The sequence below is a fragment of the Schistocerca cancellata genome, chromosome 1 (assembly GCF_023864275.1).
Source record: "Schistocerca cancellata isolate TAMUIC-IGC-003103 chromosome 1, iqSchCanc2.1, whole genome shotgun sequence".
In the NCBI taxonomy this organism is placed as follows: Eukaryota; Metazoa; Arthropoda; class Insecta; order Orthoptera; family Acrididae; genus Schistocerca; species Schistocerca cancellata.
In genome coordinates this window covers 770,791,209-770,815,051 of record NC_064626.1, presented here as the reverse complement: position 1 = coordinate 770,815,051, position 23,843 = coordinate 770,791,209, and the positions used below count along the sequence as shown (strand labels likewise).

The 23,843-nt window shown below is 38.8% G+C and overlaps 1 protein-coding gene across 8 annotated transcripts in view; it reads left to right on the top strand.

The window, feature by feature from the left end:
- Positions 1 to 23,543, top strand: part of LOC126186955 (diacylglycerol kinase theta) — a 703,899-nt gene extending 680,356 nt beyond the window's left edge. For 5 of the 8 annotated variants that reach the window (XM_049928254.1, XM_049928253.1, XM_049928259.1 and 2 more), the window contains one exon: positions 20,769 to 23,543. In XM_049928254.1, the coding sequence (XP_049784211.1) occupies positions 20,769 to 20,900 (132 nt within the window). In that variant the 3' untranslated portion in view covers positions 20,901 to 23,543. Of the gene's footprint in view, positions 1 to 20,087 lie in introns of all 8 variants that reach the window. The other 3 variants (XM_049928256.1, XM_049928258.1, XM_049928261.1) reach the window with 1 other exon arrangement.
- Positions 23,544 to 23,843: the final 300 nt, after the last annotated feature.

The following is a 23,843-nucleotide window of genomic DNA, read 5'->3' as shown; positions in this document are numbered from 1 at the left end:
CTATCCTTTTCATAATATCACTACACAGATTGATAGATTACACTGCCTACAAGTGATTTCATAGAATTCTTAAACAGAATTGACATAGGTCTTCAGCTTTTAATTACCACCCATTGACTGCAAACAGGTGTAGATTTACACATTTTGATTAATGGGCACTGACTGACATTGATGTTCACCTTTTGACAAGAACACACAGCTAACTCAGGCCGTGATGGTGACGCATACTAATAGACACATGTATTAAAAAAATTATAGAATTTTAAAAAATAGGGCTATTATATTTTGGATATTAGCATTAAATACAGAAACATGAAAGATACAGTAGGCAGTCAGTAACTTTGTTTAACTAAAAGATGTTTAACTACAAACTGATAAAATAATAGCTACTACTTTATTAGAGGGAAGTTTTAATGTGCTCAGGGATTCCCATGGTTTTCCATGACTTTCCTACATAGTGAAATTTGTTGAATTGGAATAATTAATAAACCAAGATGTTATTTAAGTAACAGTATTCCTTTTCTTGGAAACAGAAAAATCAGAGCTACAAAACCATAATACTCAGTTCTGGAAATACATCAAATATATATAGGAACAATGTAGACATGAAAATTTTAAATTGGAGTAACTTTTGAAATACTAAGTTCCCAGAAAAAGTAAAATGTTTTCTCAAAAGAGGAAAATGAGGGCTTTCAAATAAGCTATGTCAGTCTTAAAACAAAATTATGAAAAGGAAAGTTGCTACTCACCTTTTAGTGGACCTGCTGAGCCGCAGTTAGGCACAACAAAAACCCTGTCACAGTGTCGTTTCAGTTGCCCGAGGCTGCAGTCGTGTGTGCGAGTTGTGTTTGCATGAGTGTAAGTGTGTGTGTCTGTCATCTATTGTTGACAAAGGCCTTAATGGCCGAAAGCTTTTTGTTGTGCCTATCTGTGACTCAGCATCTCCACTATATGGTGAGAAGCAACTTTCCTTTTCATAATATTGTTACATTCCATCTTGGATTGTCCATTGTTTAATCTTACAACAAACCATTTTTAGCAGTATTGAGTTTTGATGTGCACATGGTTTGCAGATATTGTAAATTATGAATATTTGCTTAAAAGCCACGTTTCTGTATGAACTAAATACACCACTGTCATCAGCAGTTGATAAATTATATGGTGAATAATGAATTTCTGTGAAATAGTCCTTGAATAAGAATTTGTCAATATGGTATATCCACTGTTAATGAAAAGCAATCAGAAAAAAAAAAATCAGGTAAGGTAGACCCAACTTTCTCTGTTCTGCCAGAAGCATAACCATCAAAAAGAAGTTGACTGCCCAGTTGTAATATACAACAACAACAACAACAAAGTTTGAACATTAAACTGCTATTGTAAGACAAATAACAGTAAAACTCTGGGTCATAGTGATCAGCCACAGTCAACATTAGCTGATGTCAGCTACCTACAAATTGTGGCTTGTAAGTACCTCCAAGGAGGAGGCAACAGAAACGCTTGCTGCCTTGCTGGAGGCATTTGGGATGGCAGTGTTGACTCACATAGGAAATGTCCCATCCATATACGATCAGTTCGGCCACAGTTTGGTGCACAAAGATGTTGAGCATGGAAACACCTGGAATGAAACTTTGATCTGAGGTGGTTGGTTCTCTTCATTGACATGTGCAGCTTTTGTGTGACACATGGTGGCCATTGAAGAAGAGTATGAAGGCAGCATGCATGTCTCAGACTTGCATTCTCATAGATTCAGCAGGGAGATGTGCAATCATGTTTTGTGCTGATGTTATATACCGATATCAGATGCCAGACATCTCTGTTGAGAGATGTGCCGTATTGGGCCATGATCCTTCAGTCTATTGTCTTGTTTATCAATGGTGGTTTCATCTTTCGAGATAATAATACATGAGCAAATTGTGTCCACCTAGTGAATACCTTCCTCCAGAAGACAGGAATCAACCGAAAAAAATAATTTGCTGACATGGATCCAATGAAGCATGCTTGAGACCAATTGGAACTTGCAGTATGTTATCATCATAGGAACCTGTCTTACACTGAATGACTTTGGGATGGTCTGCCATAGAATAATGGGTATGGCTTGAGCAGTATAGTCTCAAACACTTTACAGATGACATACCAAGATGTATCTATGCACAGTATAATGCACAGGACAGAGCAACCTGTATTGTATGTTACCTAGCAGCAGTTTTGGATATCACAGATGTGCACTTATGGTCTTGTTCCACAGTTAAAATATTTTGTTAGTTCTATGAAACTTATTCTTTCATTCGCTTTTCCCAATGAATCTGAGCCCACTTACATTCATAGATATGCACAAGGTGCAAAACTTTTTTTCTAATCTAACAACATAAAGGTGGCAGTGATCATGTTTTTGTGTACCACTGTCACAACAGTACTGTTCATCTTGTATGTTATTGACTCACAAAATAGTATTTGCTGCAATTCCTGAGTTTTCATAGATGATGTCTGCTATACGAGGGTAGTTTGAAAAGTTCTGGGAATGGCATAGAAAGAAATAACTTACTTCAGTGAAACTTCTTTATCTTTCAATGTAGTCTCCCTGTACACTAACACACCTGGCCCAGCAATGGTCCGATGGCTTAACACCATCTAGAAAGTTTGATTCGTCAGGTTTACAAAATACTCATGAACTTCAACTGTCAGTTCTTCGTTTGAAGAGAATCTCCATACACAGAGGATGCTTTTGAGCCTGGGGAATAGAGGAAGTGTGATGAAGCCAAAACAGGCACGTATGGTGGGTGTGGCAACAATCCATGTCTTAGTTCATGTCTTTCTGCAATGGCCAAGACACTTGTGTGTGGATGGGCATTGTCTTTATGAAAATGACTTTCTTTCTTGCCAGACCTGGCCTTTTTTCATGTACTTTTTGCTGTAGGTAGTCCATTAGGATGGCACAGTATTATTGGGAAGATAATCTATCACTAGAATACCTTAAGCATACCATAAAACAGATGCCATGACCTTTCTCACAAACTATGTTGCCTTTGCTTTCTTTGGTGGTGGTGAATCAACATGATTCCATTGCTTTGACTGCTTTTTTGTCTCTGGGGTATAGTAGCAGACTCACGATTCACTTGTGGTAACAAACTGAAGCAAAATATCTCATTGGTTGCTCTGAAAATGGGTCAAACCTTGTTTGGAAATATGCTCTAAAAACTGTACAGTGAGCACACTCGTGATAATTTTCCATCTTTGGACTGTATTGATTATTCAGACTGATAGGTACAGAAATTCATTATTATTGTAGGATTTCTGTCAAAAAAAATGTAGGAGATACAAACACTGTTAATTCGAGATACTTCTTGAATCATGCTGAACGAAAGGAAAATATATTATTTTCTTTTCATAGATGTACTCTCTTAATATCTCTCTCTGGACAAAAATGTTTCTAGACTCAGTAACTGAAATAAATATACAAATGACCACAAGTATAGAATGTTTTGCCAAATACAAACCAAAATAAATTACACATGGTAATGTCTGAAAAAAACTTGTTGTGACTTAAGCAATATCAGTTGGAATATTTCATGCCATCTACATATGAGAATCTCTGCATTGTTCACACAGAACATTTTGAGCAGATTATATATGCTTTGCGTATGCTAAAATAAATACAAACCATTGTATGTTACTGGCATGATGATTTGCACAAAGCCGCTACACCATATATCATGTATGAAGGAGATAATTAATGTTATTAAATGGCAGCATTACTCTAATGAAACCAGAAAATATCTTTGTTACACAATGAGACCCATAGTTGTGATGACACGTAAGAAAAAGTGAATATCCTGTAATGGTTGGCACACAATTTAAAATCAAGAATGAGAAGTCAAATTAGCGAGAATTGGTTTAGCTGTTCAGTAATGCAGTGTTATGTCACATTTACTTTTTATAATTATATGAGAGAGGGGAAAGTGTATACCACATGAGAATTCACCACCAACCTTTTCTATATAAGAAATTTAAAAAATGATAAAAAAAGCTGCAAGCTCGAAGCAAATATATGGTCTTCCTGAAATAATTGGAGAAATTTGCATAACTTCTCTGTCTCTCTTGTAGAAAACAGTGTAACACACTTTCAGTAATTACCTTTATAAACTCTTGCAGCTTCTGCAGAGTAGATTTGCAGCATGGTATAAATTCCAAAAGGGAATGGTAACAAGGCATGATAACAAGGCAGTAGGTAGCTGTCACACGTTCAGTATTCAAATAGTAGATAACTCTGTTGGATCATAGAAGTATGCATTAAATGTTACACATACCAGTAGATAACAGAGTAATTCACAATGTGTTTGTCATGTGAATTCACAAGGTCCTTCGACACTCATAGGTAATGGATTTCAGTACCCATTCCTTATAAACAGACTTAATGTTGGCTGACCATTACATGGGATTCAAAAAGACATGTCCTTCACACTCCTCTTATGCAGAATAACTCAGTCATTTTCAAACTGTTTTTGCCATATTTCCTTTTGGGAATCACAATAATGTTGGTACCTGTGACCACCAGTAATGATGAGATTGAGATGGGCCTCCCTGTGCCGTGGTCAGTGTTATTAAAGCTGCCTGGAAAAAATCCTTTCCTTCTCTTTTTATGTCACCAAACTCAGTGCTAATCATGCACAAATATTCCACATAACGAGTAATCATACAAAACAATGAATATACTACCATGTAAAATGGTGATCAAATAAAGCTCATAAACATATCAAGCTCATAACCAATATGATTGCCATCAATGTAGAGGAAATAAACATATCTGACATATGTTTATTTCCTCTACATTGATGGCAATCATATTGGTTATGAGCTTGATTACGGTCAATATGGAACATGGTAGACTATATGAATTTCTAAAATGAAGTTTACAGTGAAAGTTCTGCAAATACAAGCAGAATTTTGAAATAATAAACCTCACTGCAAATTGACATTTCAAGTTGACATTCACACACACTGAATTTTGGTTAGCTTCACATGCATAATTTTTTGTGTTTATTAAGTGAATAACAACAGGTGCAACAAACTTCACATCTTACAAATGCTTAGAACATCGTTCATGCACATAATAAAGTTCACCATGTTACTTTATAGCTCAAATGGATGTACACGTGTGAGCAGGTACAGATGCATGTATCCATGTGCCACGCTGATGAGCCAGAATATTATAACCCATTGTTTAATAGTGTTTTGATCCAACTTTGGAACAGAATATAGCAGCAGTTCTGCACAGCATTCATTCAACAAATTCTTGGTAGTTTCTGGAGGTATGTGCACCATCTGTCTATGTGCAGATCCCAGTTCCTGTAAACTATGAGTCTGCTGTTTGTGGTTGGGAAGCTGGCACCTGATTGCATCCCAGATATGTAGATATGTTCCACTGGGTCCAACTCAGATTCCGCGTGTTCAACAATGTTCTCCAAAATGCTTACGTATGCATTAGTGTCAGATCTGCCATGGATTGCCACTATCCTGCTTTCCAGAGGGGCAAGCCTCCCAACCTCCATTGTCTGTGAAGAAGTGTAGATGTCCAACACTTTGTTCCTACTCATGGTGTCCCCCTCTATAAACCACTTTCCATAGATGCCCATGACAGTAACACATAAACAACTGACCAGCTTTGCCATTTCCGAGGTGCTTGTTCACAGGTGCCAGGCTAAAAAAATATGCACTTTGTCACTTATCTATGGATTTCCCGATTTGTCTCTGCTCCATTTGCATACTTTCCTTAACATGCCACATGGCCACAATCTCACCATCTGGCATTCAATCTTGTGGTGGGCAGTAAGCACAATGTTAACTTCCTTCTTTAATTACATTAACATGCAAGTGCCAATTCATTCAGCCCCTGATGCCCATTCATTTCATCCTACACATAGCACTAACATGTAATAGTTTTGAGTTCATACATAATGAAGTTGAGAATTGCTTTTGATTTGTAGGAAAATGTGGAAACATCACTCTTTGGAAAGAGTACAAAAGCCTGAAGGTTATATAATGTCACTATACCATTGGCATTATCTTTATAATGTCTCATCTCAACCAAATGGTCATCATTCTTTGATTTCAGATTTCGCTTTTATTTATTGTCAGCAGTCATGTAACCAATACAAAGGTCACACAAATCCTTTTTAGATACAGAAAATGAGGTAGGGTACTCATTTGTGAACATGCGATGAAATATTGCGTAGCTTGCATGCTGTTCCTGTTTTGCTTCATAATCTTGGTGAATATTGAAAAATGACCTGCTTCCATCTATTAGTTATTCTGAAGTAGTAGTTGGATGTCTGACTTTCAAATTTTCGGAATAAGTTCAATATGATGTCAAGGACAAGGAGGAATACATCTACATCTACATCTACATGATTACTCTGCAATTCACATTTAAGTGCTTGGCAGAGGGTTCATCGAACCACAATCATACTATCTCCCTACCATTCCACTCCCAAACAGCGCGCGGGAAGAACGAACACCTAAACCTTTCTGTTCGAGCTCTGATTTCTCTTATTTTATTTTGATGATCTTTCCTACATATGTATTTTTGCATTCGGAAGAGAAAGTTGGTGACTGAAGTTTCGTAAATAGATCTCGCCGCGACGAAAAACGTCTTTGCTTTAATGACTTCCACCCTAACTCACATATCATATCTGCCATACTCTCTCCCCTATTACATGATAATACAAAACGAGCTGCCCTTTTTTGCACCCTTTCGATGGCCTTCGTCAATCACACCTGGTAAGGATCTCACACCGCGCAGCAATATTCTAACAGAGGACGAACGAGTGTAGTGTAAGCTGTCTCTTTAGTGGACTTGTCGCATCTTCTAATTGTCCTGCCAATGAAACGCAACCTTTGGCTCGCCTTCCCCACAATATTATCTATGTGGTCTTTCCAACTGAAGTTGTTTGTAATTTTTACACCCAGGTACTTAGTTGAATTGACAGCCTTGAGAATTGTACTATTTATCGAGTAATCGAATTCCAATGGATTTCTTTTGGAACTCATGTGGATCACCTCACATTTTTCGTTATTTAGCGTCAACTGCCACCTGCCACACCATATAGCAATCTTTTCTAAATCGCTTTGCTGATACTGGTCTTCGGATGACCTTACTAGACGGTAAATTACAGCATCATCTGCTAACAACCTAAGAGAACTGCTCAGATTGTCACCCAGGTCATTAATGTAGATCAGGAACTAGCAGAGGTCCCAGGACACTTGCCTGGGGAACACCTGATATCACTTCAGTTATACTCGATTTGCCATCTGTTACTACGAACTGCGACCTTCCTGACAGGAAATCACGAATCCAGTCACACAACTGATACGATACCCCATTGGCCCGCAGCTTGATTAGAAGTCACAGGTTTTGCTTGATACCCCACTTAATTGTAATTTTGACAATAAGTGTAGGTGTGGTAATGACTTAAATACTTATCAGAAATCAAGAAATACTGCATCTACCAGACTGCCTTGTTCTTGGGCTTTCAGTCTGTCATCTGAAAAAAGTGCGAGTTGGATCCAACATGAGCTATGTTTTTGGAATCTGTGCTGGTTGGCATGGAGGAGGTCGTTCTGTTCAAGATATCTCGTTATGTTCTAAGATTCTAGAACAAACGAATGTCAAGGATATTGGATAGTAGTTTTGTGGATCACTTCTGCTATCCTCCTTGTAGACAAATGCAACCTGTACTTTCTTCCAAGTATGAGGCACAGTTTTTGTTTGAGGGATCAAAAGTAGATTATAGTTAAAAGAGGGACTATCTCAGCCACAAATTCTGTGTAGAATCTGATAGGGATTCCTTTGGGCCCTGGAGCTTTGCTCAGTTTTAATGATTTCAGCTGTTTCTCAACACCACTGACACTAATATCTACTTCACTCATTTTGCAGTGGCGCAAGAACTAAACTGGGGCAGTACTCGTGGATTTTTCCTTTTTAAAGGAACATTTGAAAATGGAGTTAAGCATTTTTGCTTTGCTACCCTCAGTTCAGTTCCTGTCTAATCAATGAGTGACTGAACTAAATAGCCTTTACATATGACCAGAATTTTTTTGGGTTTTGCGAAAGATCTTTCAACAATATTTTGCTAAGGTAGTCCTTGAAGGTTTCCTGCATTTCTCTGTTGACAACCACATGTTTTTCATTTGACATCTTTCTATGTATAACCCTCTGCTGTGTTTTACATGTATTACATAATGATCTGTGTTTCCTTCCCATCACAAACTGTTCTATTGGGTAGAAATCTATCCAAAGCACAATCAAAGAGCCTGTTCCTTTAAACTTGAGCCATAGTTCCTATACATGCTCCTATTTGAACTGAAAGTTTCCATTTCCTCATTAAGATACAACACAGCTGCTTCTTTATCTAGTTTAGTGAACATATAAAGCTTTCTACTAGCTATAATTGCACCTTGTATTTTGCTTTTCATTGTTGCTACAACTGCTTCATGGTCACTGATACCAGTTTTCATGTGGACATCCTCAATAAAGTCAAGTATATTTGATGTTGTTATATCTTAATATATTTTCATCATGAATGGGGTTCCAAACCATCTGTTTTAGATAATTTTCAGAGAAGGCATTCAGCAGTGTTTCACAGTATGTCTTGCCATACCAACCACTAACAAAATGTTATTATCCTAATTGATTGTTGGATGATTAAAGTTCCTCCAGTGATTACAGTGTGATTGTGGAACTAGTGAACTGAGGTTTTCTCTATAGTTTTCATTTACATCAGGTGGTGAGTCCGGTGATCAGTAGGAGGAATAAACTAGAATTTTCTGCCCAGATCTAATACCAACTTGAGTTTTGCACAAATAGTTTCACAGGCAGCTCCAATTTCTGTCTCAGTAGATTTGAATTTCTTGTCTACTGATACAAATAGACCACCTCCATTTCTAAGTAAGCTATACTTTCAATATCTGCTTAAATTTTCCACAAATATCTCACTGGTGTCAACTTCATGTTTTAATCAGCTTTCTGTATCTAGTATTATGTGAGCTTCCCTGGCTTTTATGAGCACTTTGAACTCTGACGCTTCATTGTAAATACTTCAGCAGTTAACCACTCCTGCCTGTGGATGGCATTCGTTTGGCTAGTACATTGATATTTCCAGGTCTCCCACTGCTATCATTATCTGGATGGAGAGCTACCTAACCTAAGAGCTCTTGTGTGCACACCTGCATCATTTAGGAGGACCTTACACTTCTCAAGCTGCATCGCGAATCTGAGAAGTCATAGCCAAGCTTGCACAGAACATTCATCGTCAGTGGTTCAAGCCTTCCACTGGACTCAAAAGCAGGGGCCACAATTATTTCTGAGGACAATGCTGCAGATTGTGGGCTTCATTGAAACCCCAGGAGCAAGGCTGGTCTTCGCAACTGTCACTGCTGGTCGCTGGAATGATCCAAGTATGATCTCAGAGCCCAGATGACAGGTGTCATTTGTTCCTGTAAATGCTACAATATACAGTTGGTTACACTCTGTTCTCTCAGTGCCTGCCAGAATTGCCTCTTCGACATGTTGAATGAGGCCCCCAAGCACATGGTGCTCTTTCCCATATCTTTCTGCCATTTCCATAAAGGGGAACCATTATTATGTATTATGACAACAGAAAAACTTGGTACAAAACTTACTCTTTCTTTGAAACATTTTTCAGGTTACAGTCATTAACAAATCTGACAATACCATTAATTTACAATAATTTCAGAGAATATATATGCTCCTGTATTTAAAAGAGAAAACTAATGTGACATGATAAGTTAGTTATTTACAGTAACTGTAAATCACAAACACTGATGTACTAGGAAATAGGTTATGCACAATAATCACAATTTTCAAAATTTCACATAAATATGTACACTGGAACCTTGCTTAACAAACCCCTCCCATAATGCACAGTTTGCATAATGAGTAAAACAAATTGTAAAAAAATTACCATTAACGAGTGGCATTTCACATAACGAGTGACGACGACTCAGTGTAAAGTCACCAGTCGTTCACGTGAGGTGGGATAAACGTTCAACGATACGAGCACATTTCATTGTCCACAGTGGCACATGAACAATGCCTTTAGTACTGCTGTCTGGGTTTAGTGCCCTTTCTGCTAACACATTTTTCTGAACTTGTGTTCGCACAATGTTTTTGTTTGCAAATTTTAATAATCTTCATAGAAATCTCCCCAAAAATAACACAAGAAGACAACTGTTAGAGAAAGAAACTTACCTTAGAAATGGAATGTAAAATCATTGAAAAACACGAATGTGGTGTAAGTGCCGCTGATTTAGCATCCACATATAATTGGTCTATATCAACTATGTGCACTATCCTCAAGAACAAGGACAAGATTGAGGAGTCTTCAAAGGGAGTGACAAGAGTATCTAAACAATGGTTTCGTATTCTGGATGATGTCAAAAGGTTGTTCTTTATATGGATAAATGAAAAGCAATTTAAAGGTGACACTGTTAATGAGAACATCATTTGTGAGAAGGTGAGAATGATTTTCACAGACCTCGTTAAGAAGATGCTAGGATCATCAGAGGCCAAAGAACTGTTTAAGGGAAGCTGTGGGATGCTTAAGAAGTTTAAGAGAAGACCCGGCATCCACAGCATAGTGAGGCATGGTGAAGCAGACAACTCTGACACAAAGGCAGTAGAGAACATTATCAGCAATTTCAAGATGCTTGTAGATTCTGAGGGTTATCTGCCACAACAGTGTTTTAATTGTTACGAGATGGGTCTGTTCTGGTAAAAGATGCTGAAATGTACCTTTATAGCGGCAGAGGAGAATGCATTGTGTGGTTACAAGCCAGTGAAAGACTGTCTCACACTGCTGTTCTGTATCAATGCAACCTGTGATTTGAAAATTAACCTGTCGCGTTCCCATTGTGCATTAGGCTCGCGACAAACTATCATGTTCTTATTGTGGAAGAAGTGTGTCTTCTATGTTTATCATGTTTTTATTGAAGATCACTCAGGAAAGAACACATAACATAGGCAGTGATTACACAATAATAACCAATGGAATGTTACAGCAGACTTGGTAGAACTCCCCAGAAACGTTCTGTGAAATCAACAACGGAACAGTTATAACGTAGCACATCATTTAAAAGTCATGCAACGCTTGTGTGCCATGGCAAGGAGTAAGTGATGTGATGGTCTGCAAAACTTGCTCAGCTGAGTAAACAATTCAGACTCTGTCAGTTGTTACATGTAATGGACAGCCGCAACAAGCAACACAGTTGGACATAAATGCGGCAGCCAGCATTTCGGCAGAAATGTTGTCAATTGGAATAGCTTCTGTCCAGCAAGCGAATCTATCAATGATGGTTAGCAAATAGCATTGACCCTCTGAGGGTGGTAAAGGTCCCACGATGTCCAAGTGGACATTGGCAAACCTCTCGGTTGTGTCTGGGAAATTGCCTACTGGTGCGCAAACATGATGTGAAATTTTGCAGTGTTGACAATTGATACACATGCGAGCCCAGTGAAGGCAGTCTTTTTGTATCCCCGGCCACATGTAATGACCAGATATGAGCTGCGTCATTGCCTTTACCCCTGGATGTCATAAATTGTGGAGGTTATTAAATATTTGCTTACACAGGTCTGCTGGGATGGATGGGTGCGCTTTGTTATTGGAGGTCTCACAATATATCTTAGTGTCTGATCCTGGTACATCAATGAGCTTGAGCTGCAGGCCTGCTGTGTCATCGTTTAAGCAATTTTCAAGTTCTTGATCTCATTGTTGTGCTTGGGTCAGGCGTGAGAGGTCGATAGTCTCCGTGATTGCATTGACGCATGACAAACAGTCTACTACTACATTGTTCAACCCAGAGATGTGTTTAATGTCGGTGGAAAACTGAGCAATAAAATCCAATTGATTAAACTGCCTTGGTGAGCATTTGTTGTTATTCTGGCAGAAGGCGAATGTCAGAGGTTTGTTGTCCATATAAATTGTAAATACTCTCGCCTCAAACTGTGTTGGAAATACTTCATGGAAGCGTAGATGGCCAACAATTCCTGGTCATAAGTGCTCCATTGTTGCTGAGTGGATGATACCGAGAGAAAAAAGTGAGGGGCTGCCAGGCTTTGTCCACATATTGCTGCAATCCTGTGCCGATGGCTACCTGGCTAGCATCGACCACAAGTGCAAGAGGGATGTCTAAAGCAGGGTGAGCAAGAAGCATTGCCTCAGCTATGTTTTTCTTGGCGGTTTCAAAAACATCTATCATTGAGCACTGCACAGGTGCTTTGCCTTTTGTTTTCGGAGTGGCCAGCACTGCTCTAAGTGATTCTTGGAGTTCTGCCGCATGTGGCAGAGGGTAGCGATAGAAACTGAGGATTCCGAGGACCTAAGTAATTCTTTGGCTGTCTCTGGGTGAGGAATATTCAAAATGGCTTTAACTTTCTCTGGCAAGGGGTGCAATCCCACTGAAGAAATTATGTGACCCAAAAACATTATCTCCGGTTGTCGGAACACACACTTAGAGACATTCAAAACAATGCCATACTCATCAAAGCACTCAAAAATTTCAATGAGATGCTGTTCATGTTCCTCTGGCATTGCTGAGAAGATGAGTATGTTGTCTAGGTAAGGAAAACAACATGGTAACCCTCATAATACAGAATCCATGAATCGTTGCCATGTCTGTGGGCGTTTCTCAAGCAAAATGCCATAAATAAGCTTTCAAACAAACCAACAGGCGCTGTAATGGCTGTCTTTGGGATATCTTTCTCAGCAACCAGAATCTGTGTGTATGCTTTGGCACTGTGTGTATGCTTTGGCACAATCGAACACACTAAACACCTGTTTGCCACACAATGCATGATTGTAGTCTTTTAGGAGAGACTCTGGATAGCGATTTGGAATTGTTATTACGTTAAGGCTCATTAGTCACCACACGGCCGCCATATGCTGCTCTTTTTAGGCACCAAATGCAAGGGTGATGACCATGCCCCACTAGATGGGCAGATAATGCCCTCGGCAAGCATAGTGTCAAACTCTGCCTTAGCGATCACATACCGGTCAGAAGCTAATCGTCTGGGTTTGTGTGAAATCGGGGCCAGCCGTTGTATTAATGTAGTGTACTATATCATGACGTACCTTTTGTGGGGCCTCTGAATCCCTTGAGAGAGCGTGGAACCGTGCTAGCAGCTTAGAGTACCTGTTGTCCATACCCTGGATCGCCGTGGTGTTGTAAGTTGCAGTGTGGCACCGGAATGCAGGGGTGGACAGCCCGGTGACTGTGTCCAGCAGCCGAGCATTGGGAATGTCAGGCATCAGGCAGTTACGCGCCAAGAGGTCTGCACCAATGATAGGCTTCATCACAGCTGCGACTGTGAAGTTCCACACCAAAGAATGCCTCAGTCCAAGGTCTAGTTCCAAATGCTGTACTCCATAAGTCATGATCGCAGAATTATTAGCCGACAGTTGAAATGCGGTGGCCAGACAGTATTTATGTAGCTTATTGCATGGTAGAATGCTGAGGTCGGATCCGGTGTTGATCAAAAACTTTCCGCCTGTCTCGTGGACAGTTATGAACAGACGTACAGAAGATCTACCCAGTGCATTTACGTTTGTGTGATGTTTGTTGCTGGTATATGCACAAGGCAGATTACATTTGTGTGCATGCTCTTCATATCGCTGGTGATACCAACATACGTTAGTAGGCAGTGCGTCACCAGAGGTGTGCGCGTGCGATGAAGAGCAGCTTAGGATCTCCGTCGGAACTGTCCTTTAATGTTCCAGTCGGTGAGCAGTTCATTCGTCTACTGAGGGGCGTCGACCTTGCTTAATAAGTTCTCGTTCATCTGTTTGTTAAGTGTTTCCACTTTATTCACGAGACTATTGTAGTCAGGTTTAGTTCCCATCGAAGCACTGGAACACGCTGTCGACGAATCAGAATAGGAAGCAGGCACAATTGCGTCTTGAATATGGTCGGCAATATCGGCTACGGCATTAAGCAGCATGCATATCAGTTTGTGATGCAACTATGGCTTTGACATGGGCCGGCAATCTACCGCTCCATAATGTACAAAGTAACGTGTCTGGGATCGTGCCTTCATTGACTTTGCTCCTCAGGTGATGGAGGTACTGGGATGGTTTTTTGTCTCCAATGTACTCCTGTGTTAGAACCTCCCTGCGGATACGCGTCGATTTAACTCAGTCTTGAGTTTCGTGTAAGCCTCTGTATTGAGTGACAGAGATATAATATCCTGTACTTCGGCAGTGTATCGATGGTTTAATGGCTCACTACCAGAGCAAACTTGGTGGAATACGACGTCACACCTGCACAAAGAAAATTCGCTTCAACTTGTGTGAACCATAATGCGAGGTTGTGAGGCCATAATGTTGGTAATTGTACTGCCAGTCTTGAAATTGCAGGAGTTACTGGTGTATCTGTAATGTTTCTGCTAAAAAATGTTATTTTCTTGGTCCTGATGAATCGTCTTCTTAGCCACAATCATGTCGGAGTCACCAGATATTGCGTTCGCACTGTGCGTTAGGCTCGCAACTAACTATCAAGTTCCTATTGTGGAAGAAGTACGTCTTCTATGTTTATCATGTTTTTATTGAAGATCACTCAGGAAAGAACACATAACATAGGCAGTGATTACACAATAATAACCAATGGAATGTTACAGCAAACTTGGGTAGAACTCCCCAGAAACTTTTGGTGAAATCAACAATGGAACAATTCTAAGTTAGCACATTGCTTAAACGTCATGGAACGCTCACATGCCACAGCAAGGAGTAAGCACATGTCAGCGCTCCTTGCGGCTGGCACACGAACCTCATTGACATATGCATGCAGTCAGCTGATTGCAGCTGCCAGCCACCCGACCACCTTTGCCACCTCAAACCGCTGCTTGTTTACCATTCAGAAACTCCATGAGCCTCCAAGAAGTGTAAAGTGCAGAAGAGCAGGTTTAATGTGATGTGGAAGTCCAACAACAAGGCTTGGGTGACACGTGTTCTTCTTTTTGATTGGATCATTGAAGTGTTTGATCCTTAAGTAAAAAAAAATATTTGCTTGATATGAATCTGCCAGTCAATGTCTTGCTTGTTTGGACAACACTCTGGCCCATTCTCCAGGCCTATAAGACCACCTCCTTGAAAAATTTCAATTCATCAAGATCCAATTTCTGCCTCCCTACACCACTCTTTTGCTCCAACCTATGGACCAGCAGTTTAATTCTAACTTTAAGAAGCTCTGTACTAAAGCACTCTTGGAGCATTGCTTTGAGTTGACTGAAGCTACCAGTCTCACTCTCCGAGAGTTTTGTAAATATAACTTCAACTTCTGCTTGGAAGAAGCTTTGTTCGGAGTGCCTTGTCTTACCCGCATCAAGATGATCGACCAGGCATAGGAAGGGATTACCAAGAGAACTCTCACTTCTGCTTGGAAGAAGCTTTGTTCAGAGTGTGTTGTCGAATGTGGCTCTGAACCATTTGAGTCAGTGAAGTGTGTAGTCAGTGAGACTGTGTCGCTGGTCAAGAGCATGGGACTAGAAGTGGATAACAAAGATATCAATGTGAGCTTGTGGAAGATCACAGCCAAGAAATGACCTCCAAAGAGCTTATGGAGTTGCGGTGTGTTTCACAGCATGAAGTTTTGGAGAGGAGTTCCTGAGAAGAGGAGGAGGAGGAAGTGGCAACAGCAAAGCAGCAATCAGCTGGGGCAATAAGAGAAATGCTGAAAGCATGGGAATCTGTTGCATCGTACATTGAAATTCATCACCCCAATAAAGCAGTGGCTACTTGCACTACAAATTTACTTGATGATAATGCTGTGTTGCAGTTTTGCCAAGTGTTGAAGCATTGGCAGAAACAAATGACTGTATATAGTTTCGTTGTGAAAAGAATTAGTTATGTATCATGAATAATAAAGTACGTAATACTTACCAAACAAAAGCGCTGGCAGGTTGATAGACACACAAACAAACACAAACATACACACAAAGTTCTAGCTTTCGCAACCAACGGTTGCCTCGTCAGGAAAGAGGGATGGAGAAGGAAAGACAAAAGGATATGGGTTTTAAGGGAGAGGGTAAGGAGTCATTCCAATCCCGGGAGCGGAAAGACTTACCTTAGGGGGAAAAAAGCTTTTTCCCCCTAAGGTAAGTCTTTCCGCTCCCGGGATTGGAATGACTCCTTACCCTCTCCCTTAAAATGTTTGTGTTTGTTTGTGTGTCTGTCAACCTGCCAGCGCTTTTGTTTGGTAAGTCTCATCATCTTTCTTTTTAAATATATTTTTCCCACGTGGAATGTTTCCCTCTATTATATTCAAAGTACATAATACTGTATGTATAATTTTCTTTGAATAAATAGTGTGAATAAGCTAAAACTTTTAGTACCTTTTCTGCACGGAATGTATTATCATATTTTACATTAATTTATGTGGGATAAATTGTTTTGCTTAACTAGTGTTTCATACTATGAGTAAGAAACTGGGGCGAATTATGATCACTATGCAAGGTTCCACTCTAACGACATTAGGGAACAATTGGTTTTGACAAAGGATACTATGGCCAAAAGTTTCTGAAAACCACAAATAAAGTTCACAACTGACAATAAAGTATGAGCTCTCTGTACTCTTAAATGTTTGAAAAAACAGAATATATCATGAAATACACAAGTATTGACACAATCAGTGAAAGGTTATGTGAAAATCACACAGAGAGTAGAATGTTAGTTAGCATCTAGAATTTAGAACCTGACATATCTGGCACACCTGGTCTCCCATAAGTGATAATTTGGAAGTTGGCTTATATATGCAAATAAATGTGCAGATCACAGAAATGTTTTAAGTAATTGAGTTTGTTACACCTTCTACTCTAGGATGCCAAAGTTGAGCACCATAACATCAATTTACCACAGTCAAAGTTTTGAAAATTGTGGAGCACCAGCAAATCACAACTTCTGTTTGCAGCAGCTAACACTACACTTACAGCTAGCTGGAATACATATTTCAATTTAATTACAGTATTAAAATAACAAAATTTGCAGAGATTATAGAGGATTGTGTATGAGGTGATTACTAATAAGTCACTTATTTGGGACAAAACTCATAAAATAAGGACCAAAGTAGTTACATACAGTACATTATTCCCTACGTTTCATGTTAAAAGTTTTCTCTTTCACCCAAGAGACTGTGCTTGACTGGAGACAGATCTGGTGATCGAGCATGCCAAGACAACATTTTGACACTATGTAGAGCATTTTGGGTTACAGCGGTGATATATAGACAAGTGTTATCCTGTTGGAAAACACCCTCTAAAATGCTGTTCATGAATGGTACCACAATGGGTCAAATCAGTAGATTGACAAACAAATTTGTAGTCAGTCTGTGTGGGATAACCACGAGAGAGCTTCTGCTCTCATATGAAATTGCACCCCAGATCATAACTCCAGGTGTAAGTCCAGTTTGTCTAGGATGCAGACAGGTTGGTTGCATGCCCTCATCTGGATTCGTTCTGAGTTGCAGGCCTCAACTGGCTTCCCTCTGACCAACACATGGCCATCACTGGTACCGAGGCAGAAGCGGCTTTCTTCAGAAAACACAACAGACCTCCACCCTGCCCTTCAATAAGCTCTTGCTTGACACCACTGAAGTCACAAATGGGGGTGGTTTGGGGTCAGTGGAATGCATGCTCTAGGGCATCTGGCATGGAGTTATCCTTGATCGTCTTCTCTCTCGTTAGTGTCACATGGCTATCCAGAGTTCAGTTTTCTTTCAGCCCAGTCTCATGACCACCACTGCCAGTCATGTGCAGTGGCTACATTCTTGTGAAGTTTTTCTGCAGTATCACAGAAGGTATATCCAGCTTCTCGTAGTCCTGTTACATGACCTTATTCAAACTCAGTGAGGTGTTGCTAATGGGGTCTTTGTCACCTTAAAGCCATTCTTGAGTAACAACAGCTCACCATGTCCAATTGCAAAGGCAACTAATGCCCAAGATCATTACAGTATGTATTTAAAGCAAACCTGATTTGCTTTCTCATAGTGACGCTACTAGCACCACTTTTATGCGACTGCTGTGAAATTGGAATAGACATCATCTTTCAGATGTAGAAACATGCCTACCAACTTTTGCTTATGTGCATAAATCCTACTTGGTGTTGCAATTTTTTTCTCTGTCAGTGTAGTTATAACTGCTCACAACTGATCTCAATTTTTCAAAACAAGTACTGACGCAGAAACAACATTAATCAAGACATTCAAGGAAGTTTCTTTCTTTGGGTGAGGAATGGAAATGATGAATAAAGAGACATCTACACCACTGAAAATGAAGGGCCAAAAGATATTTATTGAATCAAAGGAGATAGATATATTGTAGGTAGGCATCAGGCATTCTGATAAGTTTGTGAATACCATTGATTATATAGTTGTCATCTTCCATTGTCATCCCCCCCTCTCCCACACTCTTTCTTATTGTGTCATTCCAAATAATCACTCTACTGTGTCAAGTTTTATTTGTTTCATCACGTGATTTAATTTGGATTTGCGCATTATTTGGTTTTGATCAGTTAGAAATGTGATGATGTTGATAAAATGAATTGCGTGTTGTAATGCTTTAAAAATTGCATAGAAGGGGGGAAAATAAAAAGAAGTTGAATTCAGAGTTTTTGAAACCAAATGCGCTTTGAAAACTAAACAGTAGAAACAGACAAAAGGAGCTGTAGAAGGATGGAACAATTTGCAAAGGGTAGGGGCGTAATTCTCTTCTGGTCTCTTAACAAACAAGGTCTAGGTAATGAATTTGATGCAATGAATGCAACTGACAGATAGAAATGAAAATTAATGTTTACTTGATAATTAATAGTGCAACAGGAGGTAGCTAACTGTAAAGGCAGAAGATAATGAAGAGAGCAGAAGACTGCTTACTGTTTTCTTGCAGAGCAAATCCAGTCCAGATAATGTGTGAGTGGGGAGCTTTATTAAGCTAATGGTATGAAAATGAAGTGAAAGAAGGATAAAATGAGAATTTACAGAAATGTAGTGAAAAAATTACAGACTGTATGAAAAAGTAATTGTCATAGATTAAGCACTTGCTGGCTGGATGAACTGTTGTGTATTGGGGAGCATGAAGTCATTTGTGTAGTCTCTCCAGTAGATGTTCTTCAGTAATTGTGGAATTGGTGATCTTTCCATATCACTGAAATGTGTACCACCTCTGCAGTTTTCTTCTTTTCCTTTTATCTACTATAATGAAGGAATTTATGCTGCCAACTTTTTATTCCATTTTCTTGTGTCAGTTCTTTTGTTCACATCGGTGTATTTATAAACATCAAAAATTTTAAAAACATTTTATCAGACATTCTTACAACTTAATGAATGTCAAAGTATGTATCACTTTCTCACTTCTAAATGTTATTGGGGTAATTTTTGGCAATATCTTTGTACTGAAGTTTTTTTCATGCTTGGTTGCTGCTATAAATTAATGGTCTTCAGGACTACATTTTCAGTGTTACTATCCTTTTCATTTCTTCTGCCTTTTGTCACTAGTTTTAGTATACCACAGTATTGTCCAGATCAAGTCTTCTTGCGTGTAGCAAGACTATTTTGTTAATATGGTGAAGTTAATGAAATCACACTTTCACCAAACATTTTCAAATTTCATCTCGTGTAAAAAAGTTATGATTGTGAAGTTTATAGTGAATTTTGCCATGTTCATGCGAGACTTCCAGAAACTAGGTTATAACTTCAAAAGCTGTTTGCAATTAAACCAGTCAGTACACGTAGGTGTCACAAAATTCATTGGTAGTTTTGAAATACATGAGAGAAGAAAAGCCAAACACTTATTAACATCCATAATAGTGTTATCTATATCTAAATTTTATTTAAAACTTGCTGTCTTAGCTTTATTTTCTGTATAAATGTTATAGCTCTCTATTACTAGAAAGGCGATTTTTGATAGATTAGTAATTCATTTAAAAATTTTCTGTCTATATCTCTCAATAAGATTTGCATGTTGTATGTAGTATCTCACAGTTGGCTTTTAACCCACTCCTCGACTAATAAACCCACGTTCCTCTTGACTACAGGCAACCATGTTGAAGAAAAATAAGATCAAGCGGCGAAACACTGAACCCTCTATCCTGCCAGCAAATGGGGAGGGGGGCAAGAGCAGTGATGAATAAATCCATTCTCAGCAGCCTCAGAGTAGAGAAACCTATGCAGTCTGGGAGCTGTATCTCATCCTGTCAAAATATTTTCTTTAATGTTGCTTAAAAGATATTTCGATCAATGATTTTCTTATAACATTTACCATTTGTGTATGCATGTGTTCCATTATGAGTCACTGTTAATCTAGTTTGAGAATGGAGTTAAGTCATGGATATGCATGAAATAATGCCTGTGTTGTATTCATGTTTCAGTTTTAAAAGTTCTCAGACTGCATTCCGAGTTATGGTCTATGTGTACCCCCCCTTTTTCCTTACAAATATGTGAGAGGAACTTCCAAGCTTCACACACTTTCACACTTCACTGGGTTGATTGCTGTTGTAATTCAGACTCCTCTCACTTTTTTTCTTTTTCATGTTATGCTTTCTTGCTTGCTAATCTAATTCTGCTTCTTTTTTTGTCTTGCATCAAAATATAATTACTCACAAAATGTTTATGTGAGAATGTGGTCCACTTTTGATTATTGACATCAGTTTCTTCTCTTTCCTTTGCACTGCTTTGTTTGCTCCTCCCATTCCTTTCATTCCTAAATCCTCTGCTAGGCTACAATGTTGAAGAAGATGAAGGGAAAGATGAAACGCCGCAACACAGAGCCACTAATGCTGGTGTCTCCAGGGTCACAGTTCGTGCTGCCAGCGGACTCATCAGCAAATCACAACAACACTGCTGTATGAAGAGTGTGATATTGTAATTAATCTTTTATACTTTGTGAATATCATTAAATTGTAGCCTTTTTTATAAAAATGTATAGGAAAAAATGTACCCCATTCCACATTGAATGAATGTGTTGTGAGCAATTGCTAAAGGAGCCTAAATAAATTCCATAGTTCCCATGAATCACAGCATACAAGCAGTGGCGCAGTGAACTATGGAAAGACATATTTTTTAATGTAAATGTGAAAGAACTGTTAACCAACGCAGATTGGTTTTAATGTTCAGAAATAATTTTTGCTGTAATTTATTTTTCCCATGTGGTTGACACTAAATAGGTTAAGATAGATCTCATTTCCCCATCATTTAATAATGTGCCCTATGGTAGATTGTCAGTTGCCCATACTCCCACTAAGAGAAAGAAGCTAACTGCTTCTCCATTCAGTATTAAATGAATACTTGGGCATATTAAACAGTCCACAGGGCAAACTACCACTAGTCATAAAACATGTGTGTCTGTTGTGTACTTCTTTTTAAAACTGCAGAGAAAACTGGGCATGGGTTTACACAAGTGTCTTGTGTGTGGCTGCATGTACGCTTAATTTTTGCATTTATGTTCTTAGTATTGTATACTGTAATGACAAATATTACATTAAAGTATGGTATTTTACCAGTGGACTTGGCACAGTGCGACAGTTATGATACTGTTACATGTGTTGTGGACAGTGTAAGAGCACAACAAGACATTGGGAACAGTTGTTACAGTTATATTACTACAGTGTGTAAATGTATTTTGCTGTCAGTCATAAAATGTAGGTCTGGGAATCAGATCCTACTTGTGACAGAAAGAGTGTAAATTTTAATGCATAATAATTGCATATGTAAGTTTGGAGTAATTAGCAGTTTTGTAGTAGAACATGGACATTGCTGAATTTCTGCTAAAAACACTTCAGACTTACAATCATGCAAACATTTCTAGTCAGGTCAACCGAAGACCAACGGCGATAAACTAGGATGAGAAAGGAAGCATAAAGATGGTTGTAAAAATGTTGCTCTTTGTTAATTGGTGTGTAATGGATTGTATTTTTTCTGTACAGAGAGAAGATATGCATACTTTGAATATTTGCATGCAAAAATGAAAATGAGAGTGGCCATTGTATTCTGAGAGCATTTCCAGAGGTACGCCAGTTATGCTTCCTACATTTCTCTGCAATACATTCCATGTACAACATTACAGATAGAATAATGTGTGGTTGATTACTACCTCACACTATCACATACTTGATATGACATTGAAGAGGATGGCTCACATTCATCCCTAAATTTAAGGTATACTCGTGAGCTTACCTTAATTACCCCAAGAGTGGGGCTCCCCAGATTTGACAAAATATTTTTAGAATCCATCCAGAATCTCTGAGCATATGCTGCCAATGGACAAACACAGATATGTAGTTCCAGATGATGTCGTACTGATCTGTTGTTCTCCAGTGTGTTCTGAAAGGCATGTGATTTGTACAGATTGTTGACATGTGTGATGTGTGAAGAAGAAAGTTACTTTGTGACTGAAGATGTATGGTTTTCTGAAGAAGGTTCTGTAGTTGGATTAATATTGTTTGTGGTTCATGAGCTGTGTTTGGTACATGAAAGGGCTTTACTGGTATCATTCCACACTATGAGGAAAGACTATTTTAGATACCAGTTCGTGAGATAAAGGTTCCTTGACAGATATGCACATAAAGTTACAGTTAAAGAAAAGCGAATACACTGGAAGTTTTGCTTGTGAGAAAGAAGATTGCCTGCAGGAAAGTGAAGAGTATTTGAGACGTCCTTTGCAAGCAATGTGCCAGGACCTGGTTGGATGGAACACCAGTTGGTAACTCAGCTTGGTGCCCTATTGGCGCTTTGTAGGTCGCGCTAGAATCTAGTCAATATCCCACATCCCTGTAGACTCCTCCAAGCTCAATGTCAAACCGTGCGTGTCTGTCTGTTCTTTATTCATTTCATATTTTACATGCTAATATAATGAAAATTCTAAATTTTATGGGTGTCTTGGTCCGTTCCGGAAACGGATGTCAAGCCTCCTGGTTCCTAATCAGCTAGAGATGTATGGGGCTCAGTTGTTGACGAGTTGCTATTCCGGAGCTTATCTCGTGAACAATAAACATTTTTAGCTGATTTGTGAACATATATGTTAAAGATTCGACAAAAGCCTCACGTCACTGTTGCATTATATTGATAGCTAATATTATATTATGCTCTGTACAATCTATACTAAAGATCAATGTGCTATGTTCTCCTGTCGTTATACCCAAAACCAACAAGTTGTTGAGCTTGCAAGTTCGGCAGCAGATTGCACAGACTCGATAAATTATCTGACAATCTGGGTCAACAGCTAGCTCACACAGTTGGTGAACGTATCGGCTGTGTTTTGGACTGCTCCAGGATATTTCGCAATTAAAATTGTGCAGTATTGGTGTCTAAATACGTTACTTAACCCTGGAACAGCTCAACACTTTAAAGATCGAATGTATTTTATTGAGTCTCTTGCAATAAAGTCTCTCTACATACGATATATATATAAATATATATATATGTATATGATGTGAAGATGATAATATAGATTATATTATAACTTGTGGATATAGAAAGGTATTAAATGTAACTTCAAACGCATGGTCCTATTTCTTTTCCCACGTTTACATTCCATTTACTTACATAACTACCAATAACTTTATTAGCTTCTATTTTTTTCCAAATAAGTATAGCAATATAATTGCTTAAAATGACTCACCTAATATGAAACACTGATTTCTGAATGTATGCATTCTGCTTAATTAATTGAGATTCAAAGACTTATACAAAAATTTAATGTGCTGCAGGTAATAACCTAAGCATTTCAAACACAGTTGTTTATAACAATTCAAACACAGTTGTTTATAACAACCCTAAAAATAATCCATTTTATT